The 18,175-nt window shown below is 41.9% G+C and overlaps 1 protein-coding gene across 1 annotated transcript in view; it reads left to right on the top strand.

Annotated features, from left to right (window-relative positions):
* Positions 1-1,602: 1,602 nt before the first annotated feature.
* The window catches only part of RAVER2 (ribonucleoprotein, PTB binding 2), a gene marked incomplete at both ends in the record, with an annotated part of 79,770 nt that continues 63,197 nt past the window's right edge, over positions 1,603-18,175 (top strand). Inside the window, one exon of the mRNA XM_084243759.1 lies at positions 1,603-1,821. Within this exon, the coding sequence (XP_084099885.1) occupies positions 1,603-1,821 (219 nt within the window). The remainder of the gene's footprint in view (positions 1,822-18,175) is intronic.

Below are 18,175 nucleotides of genomic sequence, written 5' to 3'. Positions count from 1 at the left end.
ACTCATACAATATGTGTATCTGGCTTCTTTCACTTAGCATAATGTTTTGGAAGTTTATCTACCTGTGGCAGTACTTGATTTCTTTCTATGACTGAATAATATTCCAGTATATGTATAAACAACGTTTGTTTGTTCAGTGGTAAATGGTATTTGGGTTTTCACCTTTTGACTATTGGGTACAGCGCTGTTGTGAACTTGGGTGTACTGCAGAATCACTTAATACGAGAATCATTGGCAGAGAATAAATTCAAGAACATTAGCGGAAGAAGACTCTTTTAATATTCAGAGAATTGGGTTTTAGGATTAAGCACTTGACAGCCTTCCTGCGTGAAGTGAGGAAAATAAAACCTACCTAATTGGATTATTATGAAGAGTAAATAAAATATTAGGTAAAACATTTAGAAATGCGTGGGGGCCACAGGGTAAGTACCATGTATGTAATACTTCTTAAATGGTTTTTACGTTTATTTAAAACATTTCCCCCGTTGGAATAATATTGGTGTGAAACAAGCTTTTTTTTTTTTTAATTTTTTTGCGTGTTTGCATGCTGTGCACTTAAGATGCATGTTTCTCTTGGCTGAGCGTCATTTGAACTGGTGCCAATCAAAGACTGATTGTTTGATCTGATAACATCACTCTGTCTAAATATAGTTCCACATTGTAATTCTCCAAGTTTCAATGAAAATAATGTTCCCAGTAGAGTATCCTCCAGTCTCGGGCATGGTTCATCTTCCTTTATAACAGTCTGTTTGAGAATCGCCTTTATATGTAGCGTATGCAACCACCCAAGTTTTCTATCTTAGCAACCGTACAACAGAGGACTGGCGAAGGGCTGGGGCTCTCTCGCACACAGCTGGAAAAATACTCTGTGATCATGTTTTACCACATATATATGGTGAGGGAAAAAAAAAAATATATATATAAAATCTTCATTCCCCAGAATATTTTACTCGCAAATTTTAGTTTTCATGGTAAACTCAAACTTTGCCAAATATGCACATCCAGCGTACAGCTGAAGCGTTACAGTTCCGAGTCCGCGGGGCGCCCCCCATCCGGGATTTGGGGAGTGGGAATTCGCGCCCGCCGCGCCGGAGCCACCTCAGCGCCAGAGTTTCGAGGGGAGCCCGCAGACCGGGGCGGCGTCACGTGGGGAGCCCGCGAGGGGACAGCACCTCGGGGTGTGGGCCCCCCTCCCGGGAAGCCGCCACCGGGGGGCTCCACCCCGAGCCCGAACCTGGCGGCTGACTGGGGCCTCGCGGGGAGGGGCGCCCGCCGGCGCGGCACAGGTGTCCGGGGAGCGGCGCCGGGGCGCGTGCGGCGGGCGCGGCGCGAGGGGGGCGGGCGCGGCCCGGGCCCGGGCGCGGGGGCTGGGGGCCCGAGGGGAGGTCCCGCGAGGTACTTGTCGGGCTCCTCCTCGGCGCTCAGGTTTCCGCTCCCGCCCGCCGGCTGCTGGCTGCGGCGCCGCCTCCCTCCCTCCGGCGGCTGGGCCCACTCCGCGGCCTCTGCCCGCCTCGCCCCCGCCCGGGCCTCCTCCCGCTTTCTCTCATCTCCGCTTCCCCTCGAGCCTGCGGAGGAGCCCGCGGCTGCGGGGCGCCCGGGAAAATGGCGGCGGCGGGACACGGCGGCGGCGAGGGGGGCGCGGGCCTGGGCGGCGCTGTGGGGTCGGGGCCGGGGTCGGGGCCGCGCGAGGACGCTGGGGGCCCCGCTCCGCCCGCGCTGCACCCGGAGGAGGTCGCCGCGCGCCTGCAGCGGATGCGCCGGGAGCTGAGCAACCGCAGGAAGATCCTGGTGAAAAACCTGCCCCAGGACAGCAACTGCCAGGTGGGACGGGGCCGGGAATCGGCGCGCCCCGGGGCGGCGGGGCTGGGCTGCGCGCAGAAGTTGGGCGCCCCATGCTGGTGCCGGGCGCCCGGGACCGGTCGGGGAGCGGAGGGCGTCGGCGCGGGCTTGGAACGGCTCCTGGCTCTTGCCAAGTCCCCCGGCTTTCTGAGCCTGCGGCCAGCGCGCGAGGTTGGCAGACTGGGAAACTGAGGCTCGGAGGAGGAGGCTCGTCCTAGGTCACGGGAAACTGGGGTGACTGCCTTGGAGTCCAGTCCGCGCTTTCCTTCGGCGACGGCCCTTGGGTGTGTTTGGGGAGCGGGGGTCGGGGGGAGTCGTGGAGGGAGTAGTTGGTGAGGGAGAATGGAGGTGAGCTTTGCCACACAGATTGGGGGGGCGGCTCTGAGGGAGCACCTTGAGAGGGGCGGAGGGTTCCGCCTGGGGTCCCCCGGACTGTGGGGAGCCTTGTGGGGAGCCTTGTGGGGTGGGATCTCTGGAGAACTGGAAGTGAGTTTTGATGTTGCAGAAGCGCTTGACCAAGTTTGCATGGAACAGTTCTGTTGCCTCCTCACTCTGCTGAGGGCCCTGGAATAGAGGGCTAGTGAGTGCTCCCTGAGGAGCCTTGCAGGGGTCTGCTGCCTCAAGCATTAGTTCCTGGGAGACTCGGAGGCGGCTTCCAGATGGCTACTCTATGTTTTTGATCCACATTAACCGTGGCTTTAAGATTATGTTTTGCATCTAGTTAACTTTTTCCCATTGATTGCCAAAGTTGCATGCTCATTGCAGGAAGTTAGAAAACACTAAGAAGCGCAAAGTGTGTGTGGGGGGTGGTCATAGAAATCATCCTTACAGATAACCATTTTACATTTTCTTTCTCTATTTTCCTATGCTTATGTATGCATATGTATTTTTGTTTTCAAAAAATGAGATAATTTGATCATTCAGGGTTTCTTAGTTGCCTGGATGTTCACAATATTTTATATGTAACCTGAATTTATATATTTTGTGTATGTGGAGGGTGGTCTGCTTGGGTAGTTGCAGATTTGGCCCAGTTGATTTAGTTCTTTCTTGTAATCGGATGCATGGAATTGCAAGCGGTCTGGCTATTGAAAGTTTCAGGGCAGTTCTTCCATATGACCCATAAAATAAGCCTCCTCACTGTGTAATTGTGTGTCCACTCAAAATAAATGTGAGCAAATAATCTTACAACTTACATGCGCGAGGGGCCATTTTGTCTCAAAAAGCGTTATGAAAAGTCTGTCAGTATTGTATATCTCATCTCTCAAGTCTTTGCATCATTGTCGATTACCCATTTGATTGGTGATGCTGCCTATAAGGACACGTGCAAGGGACTGATTTCATAGAAGCAACTTACCTTGCCCATGCAAGTGAGCTCAGAAAGAGAGATCTGGAAGAGACAGATGGCATTAAAAAAAAAAAAAATTGAAGAAATGGCAGCTTGGTATGGAGATAACCTAGAAGAGAGCTAGAGAAGTGCTTTGATTTCCTTTGCAGACGACTATCAACTAGTCTTGTTATCACGTTTCCTTGCATTAATTCTGAAAAATATTTAAACCCCTAATTGTAAATAATTCTTATTCTGCTTTTAGTATCATTTTCCTTTTTGAAAGACATGAAAAAAAATCAAATTAGTAGACATGGCTAATAAAGGGTTTTCATTACATAGCGTTAGTAATGGGGAAAGGTTTCATGAGAATTACACTGATTTATATTTTTTTAGCTGTTCGTTCTGTTAGGAATCTATGGCTCACCTACTCTTGCCATTTTTTGTGTTGTATAATTAGCAAGCCTAAACTATTGAATGAAATTGGTGTAAGATGAGTCTTTTATTGCCAAGTGTCTTAATTTTTATGTTAATAAGTCATTTTATTGAGAGCTGACAAGTTTCATCTAAAAGCAAAAAAAAAAAAAAAGTGGTCAGGACCTAGAGACTAGTTTCTAGATTGGTCATAGCCTTTATTCTTTTCTGTAATGACTTCCATAATGAAAGGTTGGTTTTATTTTTTCTGAATGTATTTTTAAAGTTTAAATAGATTGATTACAGATATCATTTGTTAAATAGTGCCTTTTTTTCCTACTTTCTTCTGTGCTTCTACCTTTGCTCGTTTTCTGGTCACCATCACCTTATAATTATCAGTGGTTTGTTACGTAAAGAAGTAGAACAGCAAAGAATGCTATTTCTAATGCAATTACATTAATTGCATTAATTAATTAGATTGAGAATTGGTGTTTTTGTTGGTCCAGTAAAATTAACATTTACTTCATCCACTTTTTCTTATATTTTTTTATATGTTCCGCAAGGGTTTTTTGTATTGTCATTAGTTTCCTTTAATTCTAATACCTGTTTTTTCCTTAATGGTTCCATTTTATTGTCAATTTACTAATGAAGGTTTAACTTTATTTTGTACATTTTAGCCAGTATCACCTGGCTAAACTATGTATTTACCCTTTACTAAATGGATAACATGGTTTTTAGAAGTTTGAACTTTTTGCTCAGTTCTTAAAGCCAGTTGTTTAAACTACTTAAATTCTTTTCTAGAGGGCCTCCCCTGATGGCCAAGCGGTTGAGCTCTGGGCCTTGGGGCTGCCTGCGGCCTCTGCAGCACCGGTTCGATCCCTGGGCACTGGCGAGGGTAGTGGTGCAGCAGACCTCCCCTGTCCCACATGGTGCGGCAGACCTCCCCTGTCGAGCCCACTGCTGCTCCCCTCAGCAGTGTATTTCATCCGTCTGCCTGTTCTGTTCCCTGCTCTGGTGGGAACACCTGCTCTCTCACCCTCCCGTGCTTCTGGCTGTGCCGAGTGCTTGTATAAATAAAAATAAATAAATCTTTAAAAATATATATATTTTCTAGAATACTCCTTGTTCACTCATTCTAGAGTCTTTCAGTCATTCTAGAGTTCACAATAAGGATCAGTCATGCATCACTCAAGTTCTTTTTTTTAATAAATTATATAATTCTTACATCATTTTTCATTTTTGCATGATGTATGCATTTTCATTTTGGTTATATTCCCCATACAATTCCCAACCCCTTTTTCTGACCCTAATCCCTCTTCTCCTCCCCCTGCCCCCCCATTGTGTCTCTGGTCTATAGTTACTTGTTGATTTTGATTTTCACTTTATTGCAATTAGTCTTTTTCCTGGTCTCTTATTTAGGTTTTCTAAATTCCTGCTATGTCACTCTAGTTCTTAAGTTATATAGTTTTGTTTCTAGAAAAGCTACATTGGTAATTGAGCCCAATACTTTTTTCTAAACATTTTGAAAACATATTATTAAATAATTATTCAAATTTTAATTTTTTTATATAACAGATTTACAAGCATCCCGCATCTTTACATTTCCTAGGATTAGAAGGCACACCGAAAGTATTAAGTGGGAGCTTTCAAGGTACATATGTCAAGTTCTGTACAGAAGTGTTAGCTGTAAAAAATAATATCCTTATTCTCACCAGTTCTCAAAAGCTGTCTCATTGAATTGTTAACTGTGCTGCCAGTCAGGTGCTCTCTTGTCAGCCTTCTACACTTTCTAGAATGCTAACCCTGTCTCTGTAGCTCCAACTCTGGTGCAAGTCCTTGTGGTCTCTTCCACAGCCTGTTACAGCTTGTCTGTTGGTCATCTACCCTCATTATCAATTGTTTGTTTTTAGCCCATTCTACTTCTTCCCTTAGCTTACCAAATCTCATGATGTCACTCTCCTGCTTGAAAAAAAATACCTGCTTCTCAAACTTTTCCTCAAATGTTCCTCAATTTGTCTGTTTTTCCAGGAAATTGTAACCTGAATTAGCTTTATTACAGGAGTGAAATTGCTTTGAAGCTTCAAGTTCTGCCTTAAAAATTCATACTAATTTTGTTATAGTAAAATTGATCTTAATATAGTGACTTAAACGTACTGGACTCACCTCCAACTCCCCCTCCCCCCCATGCTCTGTTACCATGGACTATTTAGACCTCGGTTTGAAAAGAGTGGCTTGATAGGAAAGAAATACAAGATTTTAGGCTTTTTGTGATGTGTCCAGTCTCATTTCTTGTTAGTCTTGCATTTGAGTCTGTTTTGGTTTTATCAAGCTTCTTAGATCCCCAAGTATTTCACTCTGGTTTGGATATTTATGGTCATGCCTTTCAAAATTAGTGTTTTGCAATGTAATTATAGTGATTAATAGATCATGAATAATATTTATAATTATAATAATTTATAGTGAACAATAGCAATGTTGTGAACACTTGGTGCCTATTCAGAATAGCCATTGTGTCTGTGTGTGAACAGTCATTTGCAACTCTGAATTTAGAATTTCATCAGCTAATACCCTAATTCGTGGTTTTTACTTCATGTCTATAAGTTAGTGTTATCTGTGGTTAATCTGAGTGTTTTACTAACCTTGTTACTGGGTCTTCAAAATGGAAAAATTATTGACATTTTTTCCTATGTTCTAGTGCATTCAGTTCTTTTCATAAATGTTTTGTGTGCCGTGTTTTGGTTTTGATGTATTGTTTATTTTAAAATCTAGAATGTTTTGTTGTGCATTAGAAGAAAATATGAAGTATTTAAGGCACAACTGGGATGTAAAGGCAGGATTGGGCACAGGGCAGGTTTTCTATGATCCCAGCAGGGGTAAGGGAGGAGTCAGAGTCCTGGAGCCCTCAGTGGCTTTTGCAGCTTTTATTGGGATTTACCAGGCACGCGGCAGGCAGGGGGGCCGGTGGGCCAGGAGACTGGCAGGCCTCCCAGCCCCCAGCAAGTCCTCTCTCTATCTGGGCCCTCCGGCCTTCTCGCGTGTTCTCTCTGCTGCTTCTATCTCTAGGTTCTGCTTCTCCGCTTCTGCTGGTGTCCCCGTGACGCCGCCCTTAAAAGCCCAGTCTTAGCTCAGGTGAATCCCATCTACCTATGCCCACACCCTACTCCAGGTGCCCGCCACACCTACTTCAGGACCGCAGGGTTCTGTCATCTATCCTAATGGTGGGAGGGCGGATAAGCCTGATACTTTTACCTTACCCTACACAGAATCAGTCATAGAAGAAACATTCTTTTATCTCACTTTGGGTATTAACTCTCATATCACTCTATTACGGTAGTTTATTGAGAAGCTTGATGGCTCATTTGAAAACATAGTATTATCAGCTGAGCACTTTTTAAGCATCAAAAGTAGGAAACTAGTTGATTTTCTTTTTAAAGGTTGCTTTTCCCTGTTTTTCTTTTATGTTGGTCAGAAACCAGTATTTTCTCACTTGCTTTATGCTTTTTAACTGTGGGATTTAATCATAGCTATTTTCTCTAACAATATATTCTAGTAATCCTTGCTTCTTTTTAAAATAAGCTCTTATTCACCACTTTACCCTGAGAATACTGGATGTTTTCACATTTTCTAATTATGCTTTTTAGTGAGAACACCATTCTTCTTACTTTTCAAAGTTACTTTTCTTAGTGCAATTTATACTTTTAAAACGCCATTGTTACATTTTCTTTTCGAGTGTACTTAATCAGAATTGAACTATGGATTCTACTTCTTGTTCCTTTACATTAGTCTCCTATTCCCAGTGTAGCAAGAACACTGAAAGCTCCTAGAGGAGTATATTTCTAGATTTCTGGGACACTGTTGTCTCTGTAAGTTTCTAGTCTTGGCAGAAATTCTTAAAGTATTTCAGCCATGCTTGTTCGCTGCTCTGAAAACACAGTGGAGAAGAGGACTACTTTGTGTTTAGCCTCACAATGCTGGGGTTAACAAGCAGTCAGAGAAAGAAGTCTCAGGTGATTTATAGACATTTTCCTAATTAATGAGTGGTCTATGCTAAGAAATTATTTTTTGGACTGACAACATGTTCTCCCATAGGAAATGTATGGTAGAAAGTATTCAGTTTTGCCAATTAGTCTTTCAGTGTGTGTTTCTGTATGATGCTTCTCAATTGTAAGATTACTATAAATAGTACAATGACATCTAACAGCTTTGTGCAGGAGTGGAGACTACAGCTTCAAATCATTGATGTCACCCGTGACTTAAATCACCCGTGTCTTAAATCAGAAACTTAAGAGGAGCTGTAGTTAAAGGAGTTGCTTTTTTTTTTAAAGATTATTTATGCATGTAAGAACTGGGGTACAAGCCAGAGGTGTGGGGGGTGAGAGAATTCACCAGAGACCGAGTGGGGGACAGAACAGGCAGATTGACCGAAGTACACTGCTGAGGGGAGCAGCGGGCGAGTCAGGAGAGGTCTGCTGCGCCATGTGGGTCACCTCCCTGGCCGGGGATCGGACTTGCACTGCAGTGGCTGCGGGTAGCTTTATAGTGCTGCGCCTTAACCCCTTGCGCCACCAGGTAGGCCCCAGGAGTTGCTTCTTTAGATAAACAAGCTGCAGAAGATCAACTCTGATGGAAGCCCGTTGTTGCAAACAGGGTACCTCTATTACTAGCCCCTGAGTAGTGTGTCTCTTGGTTCTTCCCCTACCTTATAGCCAGAGGGCTTTACCCATTGACTTCCAGAGTTTTTTTTTTTTTTTTCTTTTCATTTCCACCAGCAGGTGCTAAAATAACAGGTTTCCTTCTTAATGTGTCATCAAGCTTATCTGATGGGTGAGAAACCATTTCTCATTATAATTTTATTTTTTAAATTTATTTAAAAATGTATTAACTTTTATACCACCACCCCTTTTACTGAACCTTTCTACCTCCCACCTCCTTCAGAAACCTCAGTTCAGTTATTAATGTCAGCTGGCTCATAATTATTTTGTATTACCAACTTTTCTACTTTGTTTCCTTACATTACTCTCAGATGTGAAATCATCCAATATTTGCCTTTATCTTTCTGGCTTACTTTGCTTCACATAGTCCCCTCTGGTTCCTTTCTTTTTGCTGTAAATAGTATATTTCATTTTCCATACAGCTGAGTAGTACTCTACTGTGGGGATATATACCCCATCTTTATCCAGTCCTTTGTGAGTACTTAGGTTGCTTCCATATCCTGGTGGAATATTATAAATAATATTGTCATGAATACTGTGGCGTATATGAGCATTCAAGTTGATGATTTCATGTTCTTCAAATAGATATCCAAAAATAGGATTTCTGTATCATATGGTATTTCCATTTTTAGTTTAAGATAGGTCCAGGCCACTTTCCAAAATGGCTGCACCAGTCTACGGCCATGCCACCCTGAGTGCATCTGATCTCGTTCAAAAAGACTACACCAAGTTACATTCCCTCCAACAGTGTATAAGCATTCCTTTTTCTCTGCTTGCTGTCCAGCACCTGTTGGAAGTTCTTTTGAGATAAGCCATTCTCACAGGTGTGAGAGGATACCTCGTGATTTTTTTCTCTTATTAGAAGTGATGATGAGGGGCCTCCATGGTGGCATAAGGGATTAAGACGCAGCACTATGAAGCTTTCTGCAGCCACTGCAGCATGAGTTCAATCCCCGGCCAGGGAGGTGACCCACATGGCGCAGCAGACCTCTCCTGACGCGCCTGCTGCTCCCCTCAGCACTGTATTTCAGTCAGTCTATCTGTTCTGTTCCCCACTCTGTCTCTGGTGAATCCTCTCACCCCCTGCATCTCTGGCCTGCACCCCAGCTCTTATATGCATAAATAAATAAATCCTTAAAAAAAGTGATGATTTTTTTTTGTTTTTTTTATCTGTTGGACTTCTCTATATCCTTTCTGGAAAATTATCTTCAGTTCTGCTGCCCATTTTTTAATTGGGTTGCTTGGGTTTTTTGTTTTGTTTTGTTTTTTGTTAAGTTGGATGAGTTGTTTGTATATCTTGGACAGAGCCCAGTTAATACTTGTGGGCAAAAAGCTTTATGCTTCACTCTGCTTACCCCAGCTGTAACAGGCAGTTGGAGGAATGTTAAAACATAAATGAGGAAAACAAAATTATCTGTAAATGTAAAGATTCTAAAACTGTAAGGAGTCTAAAGTTGCTTATCAGAAACCCAGACTCTCAACCTATTTTGTTTGCCTAAAGGCATTGCCTTGGGCCTCCCCAGTGGTGCAGAGGGTTGAGTGACTCACTGTGAAGCTATCTGCAGCCTCTGCAGTGTGGGTTCGATTCCCGGCCGGCCAGCGGCAACCCACATGGTGAAGCAGACCTTTACTGTCTCGCCTGCTGCTCCCCTCAGGAGCGTACTTCATTCATTCTGCCTGTTCTACTCCCCGCTCTGTCTCTGGTGAATTCTTTCACCCTCCTATACCTCTGGCCTGTACCCCAGTTCTTGTATAAATAATAAATAAATAAATCTTAAAGCAAAATAAATAAAGGCATTGCCTTATTCTGAGGGGATACTATGCACTGAGAGGGGTAGTGAGAAGTGGAAAGATCAGATCACCTGGAACACTTGTCCTTAGTGTGTATTTTGGCTTATGACTCTCTGCGGAGGATTGTCCGTGGTTGCTATGCTGAATATCTTGCATTTCTTTGTCCAGATCTCTCTTTTCTCTTCTCACTATGTGTCCTAGAAGGCTAACCAGCCCTGTGGATTGTACAACCAATGTTCCTCATTCTCTGGTTTCTGCTTTAATTTGGTTGGATCCAAATTGCGGGGGAGACCGAAGGGCAAGGGGACAGGTCGGAGCATTTATTCAGCCAGCTTCCCTCTACTGGTTACTGTGCTGGGCTGTTTCCTCTTTCAAAGGTCACACTTCGTTCGCAGTGGCTGTCTCCATGCAACTACGTTCTCTGGGTTGTGGTAATCATTCCCTTTGCCTCCTTCAACCCTAGGATTGTAGGGGACTGTTGCTGAATTTCCTTAAACCCTTGTAGATAGTATCTTTTAAAGATAAACACATGCAATTTGCAGCAACATGGATGGCGCTGGAAGGGATCATGCTCAGCGAAATAAGCCAAAAAGAAAAAGAAAAATACCGGATGGTCTCACTCATAGCAGGAATCTAGAAAACTTAAATAAGGGACTAGGAAAATGAATATAAGAAAGTGAAAATCAAAATCAACAAAAAACTATGAACCAGAGACACTTTTAGGGGGGTGGGGGAGGGAGGGGAGGGATTGGGGTCAGAATGGGGGGGCTGCAATTGTATGGGGAATATAACAATAAAATTTATAAAAAAAAAATAGAAAACATGAAAAAAAAGATGTAAATTTAAAAAAAAAAAAAAAGATAGTATCTTTTAAAATTTTTCACCAAGTACTTGGTTTGCTATCTTTTTCTTGCTGAGAGTCTTGACACTGTATTCCTTCCAGTATCTAGTTTTCCTCTTTTCTTTCCTAATAGCCTCCAGGATTTTCTTTAAGGACCTACCCCTCCCTCATTAGTTAGCAGTAATATGATTTGGATAGACTGGGTCTGTAGATCTCTATCCTATTTGTAGAGGTAACACCAACCAATAAACAGGATTCCTTTGCCATTGGAATTGGGTAAAAGATGGACAATAACTTGGTCTTCAGGCAGCCAGTATATGAAAGTCCCTTGCCTGTAGTGATTGTTGCAGGTTGGTAACAGAGAAGCTGAGGTCTTTGGGTTGTTAAGGTAAGTGATTCTTTTTGTTCCCTCTGGCTGTTACTGCAGAGATATATCACCTTGATTGTAGCTGAGAAACTAAGGACAGAACAGATACCCAAAGGAGGACTGACCTGATTTAAAAAAAAAAAAAAAAAAAAGCTGGTCACACTGTGTCTGATAGGTAACCTTACCCCTGGATTTCATAGTTACACAGATCACTAAATTTCCTTTATTCATTGATTTCAAATTGGGTCTTCCATTACTACAAGCCAACAGTATCCTAACTAATAATAAAAAGCATCAAATCTCAGTATTGGAGGGGATCAAAGAAGACATTACATCTACCCCTTTTGCTTATTAATACATGCATACAATTGATAGTCCTTGTGAATTCCAGCCCACTTTTTAAAGATTTATTTATTTATTTATTTATACAAGCACTGGGTACAGTCAGAAATGCGGGAGGGTGAGAGAACTCACCAGAGACAGAGCAGGGAACAGAACAGGCAGACTGACGAAATACACCACTGAGGGGACCAGCAGGCATGACAGGAGAGGTCTGCGCGCCATGTGGGACCCTCGCTGGCTGGCCGGGGATCAAACCAGCTCTGCAGAGGCTGCGGGCAGCTTCCAGCCCAGTGCTCAACCGTTGCGCCACTGGGGAGGCCCTAACCCACTTTTAACACCTTTAGTTTAAAAAAAATCATTGCTTTGTAAGGTATCCTCCTTCATCTTTGGACAGCTTTCTTTGTTATAGCTATCCTATTTATATAGAGTGTATAACATTTATTTCCCTGTAATTTTGATTTCTTGATCCAACTTCTCTCTTCCAGGAACAGAGTTTGTGGTATCTATTCTTTAACTTATCACTATCTTACTTATTTTTCTCTGAACACACACCACTACCACTTTGTCATATCTCTTTAAGATGTGGCACCTGAAATTGAGCATGGTAGTCTAGTTGAGCTCTCCCTGTAATCCCTTGCCGGGGACCAGCACAGCAGTAGACGCAGTAGACGATGAGGCCACCTCAGGGTTGAGAGAAGCGTGCAGGGTGGTCAGGGTGTCGGTGAAAGAAATGACAAACAGACACACTTCAAGAGTGAAAATCTGAGTGTAATTTTCTTTGAGTTTGTGACCAGTATATATATGTTTTCCAAAAGCACAGGAATGAATATCAATGAAATTAGCTTGCTCATGGGCTCATTCTATCATCATCAGGGAGGTGATCTACATAACAAGCAATGACCATTATAGACGAAAGAAGGAAGTTTAGAAAGACAGATAAGGGATTAAAGTTCGTTGTTCTAGAAAGACGGGATAAGATTTTTAGCATTCTTGTAGTGGTTTTTGGTGGTCGTTATCTTTTGATAAGCTTCTGTCTTTTCAGGGAACTTCCGCTGAACTTCCTCTGCTTCAGGCTGTTCTCCCGCCTCGCGCTGGTTGCCCAGCCGGATCTAGGGACCATGGCGAAAGCCATTCCTAAAGATCACTGCGGGGGGAGGTGCAGCAATCCCTGAGCCAGAATCAATTTCTTTTTCCTTTGGGTATCTGTAGTAACAATAACAACCTCTATTTTACTGAGTGCCTGCTATGGCCCGACACTGTAGGTTGTGCTTTGTATGTATATACCTCATTGCAGGGCTGTAGAGTCAAAATTTCTGATTTCACTTTAATTGATAGTAAACAGATGTAAAATGAATGTCAAGCAATTTGCCCAAGGACATTTGACTAATTTGAGCTAGAATGGAGAAGCACTAATGTCTGCTTGATTCCAAAGTTCATATTCTTCTCCCACACTATATTATAATTGCAATTCTCAAATTCTGTACTGTAAGTACATAAAGGATAGGCATCGTGTAATATTTACCTTTGTATTACCAAAGTTTAATATAGAACCTGACAAATTGTTTTGAGGGAAATTTAAAACAAAGGGACAACCCACCTCCTTGGTTCTAAATTGCTGTGCTACTTTTAATGTGTATGAGTCATGGCTAACTCTCAGGTTGACTTGTAAGACAGTTTTCATTGTAAAACTTAACTTTTTTTGGGAGTGAACTCTGTCACTGATATTCAATCAGTCAACTGTTTATGATTCACAAATAAGTTGAAGCTTCGAATCCTCTCTAGAAAAGTTCTCATAATCTCAGACACAAAAATTTTTTTTTTTTTACTATGTTTTTTTTTTCTCTTTTTTATTTTTTATTTATTTTTTTATTTTATTTTTTTTATTTTTTTTTATTTATTTTTTATTTTTTTATTTTTATAAATTTTATTGTTATATTCCCCATACAATTGCAGCCCCCCATTCTGACCCCAATCCCTCCCCTCCCGCCCCCGCCCCCCTAAAAGTGTCTCTGGTTCATAGTTTTTTGTTGATTTTGATTTTCACTTTCTTATAGTTATTCATTTTCCTGGTCCCTTATTTAAGTTTTCTAGATTCCTGCTATGAGTGAGACCATCCGGTATTTTTCTTTTTCTTTTTGGCTTATTTCGCTGAGCATGATCCCTTCCAGCGCCATCCATGTTGCAGCAAATTGCATGTGTTTATCTTTTTTGAATGCTGAGTAATATTCCATGGTATATATGTACCACATCTTCTTGATCCAGTCATCTATTTTTGGGCATTTGGGTTGTTTCCAAAGCTTAGCTATTGTAAACAGTGCTGCTATAAACATAGGGGTGCAGGTGTTCTTTGGAATTGATGTTTCTGTGTCCTTTGGATAAATACCTAGGAGTGGAATTGCTGGGTCATATGGAAGCTCTATGTTTAGTAGGTCCAGAAATCTCCACACAGCTTTCCACAGTGGTTGGACCAGTTTGCACTCCCACCAACAGTGCAGAAGAGTTCCTTTTGCTCCACACCCTCGCCAACATTTGTTGTTGCTAGTTTTTTTAATATGTGCCATTCTCACTGGTGTAAGATGGTACCTCATGGTAGTTTTGATTTGCATTTCCCTGATGACAAGTGATGTTGAACATTTTTTCATATGCCTGTTGGCCATTTGCATTTCCTCTTCAGAGAAGTTTCTTTTAAGCTCTTCTGCCCATTTTTTGACTGGATTATTTTCTTTGTTGTTGTTGAGTCTCATCAGCTCTTTGCAGATTTTTGTGATCAGTCCTTTATCATTAGTGTTGGGTGCAAAGATGTTCTCCCAGTTGGTGGGGTTTCTCTTTGTTTTTGTTATTGTCTCTTTTGCTGTGCAAAAGCTCTTTAATTTGATATAGTCCCAGCTGTTTATCTTTGCCTTCACTATCAGACACAAAAATTTGTGTGTCATTTCAGTGAATGATAGATCTATTGTAACTTACATCTCTGATCTCACTGGGGCATTTTAGACCCAGCTTGAGAAGCACCTTTTCAGGCAAGAACTATTTTGATCATGTCTGGTATCTTTGGAGCTTCACCTGCTTGTGGACCACTTGAGCAGCTTTAAAGCTGCTCCTTGAGAAGAATTTTTATCAGACATTTCTGTGGGCCATATAAATCTCCTTCATTTTCTTTCTAAAAACCATCAGCTATTACCACTTGATTTTTCTCTGGTCACCTAGCAGTACTGACTGAGAGGTTGGATACTGTGCATAGATCCTCACAGGTTTCTTTAGAGGTTTTCAAGGAATGACAGGATAATATTTTCCCCTTAATGTTTATTAAAAGCCAAAGATTGTCTCTTTAAAACACACTCATGGCTCATTGTGTGTTCAGTGTTCTTCATATATTGCTAAGAAAGGTTTCTCTTTATTTTTGGAATTCTGAGTCCCTAAACTTGTTTTCTCAACTTTGGTTCTTAATTTTGTGCTTCTTTACATTATCTTAGGCTTTGTATATTTCCTCTTTTCTGTGATTGAACATTTTCTACATATTTTTGAAAGTTTGTTATGTGTTTGTTTCACCTGAATGCCAGCATAGCTTTGAAATTCATTGAATTTGTTTGAGCCTATATTTGTAAGGGAATTCTCTGCTTTTCTTCCGGACACCCCTCCCATCCAGCCCTGCCCTACCTCACCCCAGTCCCTTTGCCCCAGTCAACTGTTTTCTGTGATAATCTGCTCGAAGATCTCAGCTTCCCTTTATTTCCTGGACTTTGGATCTTCTATTACCTGCAAGTTCAAATGTTTGCTTTTTATTCCAGATTAGTCTCCTTTTCTCTGACTTGTGGGTTTTGTGGGTTTTGTAGCATCTAGAGGAAGAGAATTGGCAGTAAACAAAACTTGTATCTGGGAAGCTTTCAGTGGATAGCTTCGGTGATAGGTTGGTATGCTAGAATACATTTGTGTGAACCTATGCCCCTAACCCTAGTGTGGCACAGTCAGTGTTACCTCAATGAACATAATTTAAAATTTTCTTGAAATAATCGCGAACTTACAAAAAAGTTGTAAATGTAGTGCAAAGAACCTTTTTTCTGAACTGTTTGAGAGTGAGTTGGAGCCTGATGCTTTATCACACTCAGTGTGTTTATATGTATTTCCTACATATTTGGAACATTCTCCAGCTTATATAACCATGTTACTACCTTCAAAGTCAGAATACCGCAACCTACTTAACCCTCAGGTGGCTCTGATGTCTTGTCAGTTCCAGGTCTCTTAGTGTGAAAAGTATCTAGTTCCATATCACATCTTGTGCTTACTTGTGTCTCCCCCCACCCCCACCCCCAGTGACTCTATAGGCTTCTGCACAAACTGATCAGATTATAAGATCTTCTGGGCTTCAAAGTAGTAATGAATATGAACATAGCCTCAAGATGCCTGCAACAACTGTAATCTAAAATAAAAAGTAATGGTGATTTGTATTGGTCAGAAAGTGACAGGCATTGCTTTTACTAATAAATATGTTGCCAATGTTCATATTTGGGAGTAAAGCTAAATTTTAGTTAAGTTAGTGGGGGAACAAAAGATGTGATACTTTCCTCCATCAAGTTCACAGATACTGGTCTTCTATCCAGATGAAGAGCCCCTACTTTTGGGGTAAATTATATATCTAATCAGGACACACCTGGAAAGGTTTGGAGAAGAAAGACCTCAAGAATTCTCTGTACGGAGCAGACATTTTATTTATGATGCTTCTTTCCTTGCTGTTCTTGTATCTCTTTAGTCTGATTTGTAGTAGCTCCTGGGTCTTGACTATTATGACCTTGACTCTTTTGAAGATTACAGGCCAGTTACTTTGTAGAATGTCCTTTAGTCTGGGTTTGTCTGATGTTTCCTCATGATTAGAGTCAAGTTATGTGTCTTTGGCAGGAATATCACAGGGTGGCGCACATTTTAAGTTTATGCCATTGTTGACAAAGTTAGCTTTGATCACTTTGATTAAAGTGATATCTGGCTGGCTTTTCTGTGCAAAGTTTACCCCTTTGTAAGTAGTAAGGATCTTGAAGGGAGATATTTTAAGACCAAGTGAATATTCTATTTCGTTGCAAGTATATTCAGTTTATTACTTGATATCCTATACAGGCTTATGGTTTCCTGTGTTGCTCACAGGATATACTTCAATACTGTGATTATTTTGATGCTAAAATTGTTTTTTTTTTTTATTTTTTTGTGGGACCTTCGCTGGTGGCCAGGGATTGAACTGGCGCTGTAGAGGCTGCGGGCAGCCTGGCAACCCAGCGCTCAACTGCTGCACCACCAGGGGAGGCTCTAAAATTGTTTTAGATTGAGGGTATGTGAGCTTGTTCAGGCAGGCTCTTGTACTTTTTTTTTTTTTTTTTTTTTTTTTTTAGATTTATTCATTTATGCATACAAGAGCTGGGGCACAGGCCAGATGTGCGGGAGGGTGAGAAGACTCACCAGACACAGAGTGGGGAACAGAACAGGCAGATTGACTGAAGTACACTGCTAAGGGGAGCAGTGGGCGAGCCAGGAGAGGTCTGCTGCGCCATGTGGGTTGCTCCCTGGCCAGCTGGGAGATCGAACTTGTGCTGTAGTGGCCGCGGACAGCCTCATAGGTTGCGTCCTAACCCCTTGTGCCACCAGGGAGGCCCCTCCTGTGTCTTTTTAAGTAAACTTTATTTTGTAATAATTACAGATTTATAGAAAAAGTTGTGTCAATAGTACATAGAGTTCCCATATATTTTTACCTAGTTTTTCCTGTTATATCTTATATAATTAAGGTCCATTAGTCAAGACTAAACAATTAACATTGACCCATTATTATTAGCCAAACAGATTTTGTTTAGATATCATTAGTTATTCACTTATGTCATTTGGATCCAATCTTTGCATTCCAGGGCACGACTTTGCATTTAGACATCATATCTCCTTATTCCCCATTGTACACCTTGGACTCTCCTTGTTTTTCATGACCTTGACAGTTAGAATACTCCTCGGCTCATGAGAGATTAGGGTGATGAACTTTGGGTACATATTCCACAGAACTAAATTGTGGTCGCATCATTTCAGGGGGTACATGACATTAATATGACTCACCAATGATGATGTTGACCTTGAACATTTGCTTAATGTGATGTCTGCTCTGTGAGTTCTCTGTAAAGATGCCATTTCCCCCCACTCACTGTTCTGTTTTAAACATGTTACTGGGCTTCCCTGGTGGTGCAGGTGGTTGAGTGCAGCACCATGAAGCTGTTCGCAGCCTCTGCAGTGCGGGTTCGATCCTGGCCAGCCACGGAGATACCCACATGCCTGGCAGGCCTCTCCTGTCATCAGTGTGTTTCAGTCAGTCTGCCTGCTCTGCTCCCTGCTCTGTCTCTGGTGAATCCTCTCACCCTCCCGCACATCTGGCCTGTGCCTTAGTTCTTGTATGCGTGAATAAATAAATCTTAAAAAAAAAAAAAAAGTTACTAATTCCAGCACTTACTGAAGGGATGGTCCTATGTCTTTTGACATACCCTCAACATTCATTGAGCATTTTCTTTAATTTTGACACAGTAAGATGA

This window comes from Talpa europaea, assembly GCF_964194135.1.
Source record: "Talpa europaea genome assembly, chromosome: 9".
Classification (NCBI taxonomy): domain Eukaryota; kingdom Metazoa; phylum Chordata; class Mammalia; order Eulipotyphla; family Talpidae; genus Talpa; species Talpa europaea.
Note: the sequence above shows the minus strand (reverse complement) of the source record. Positions and strands in the feature narration are given on the sequence as shown.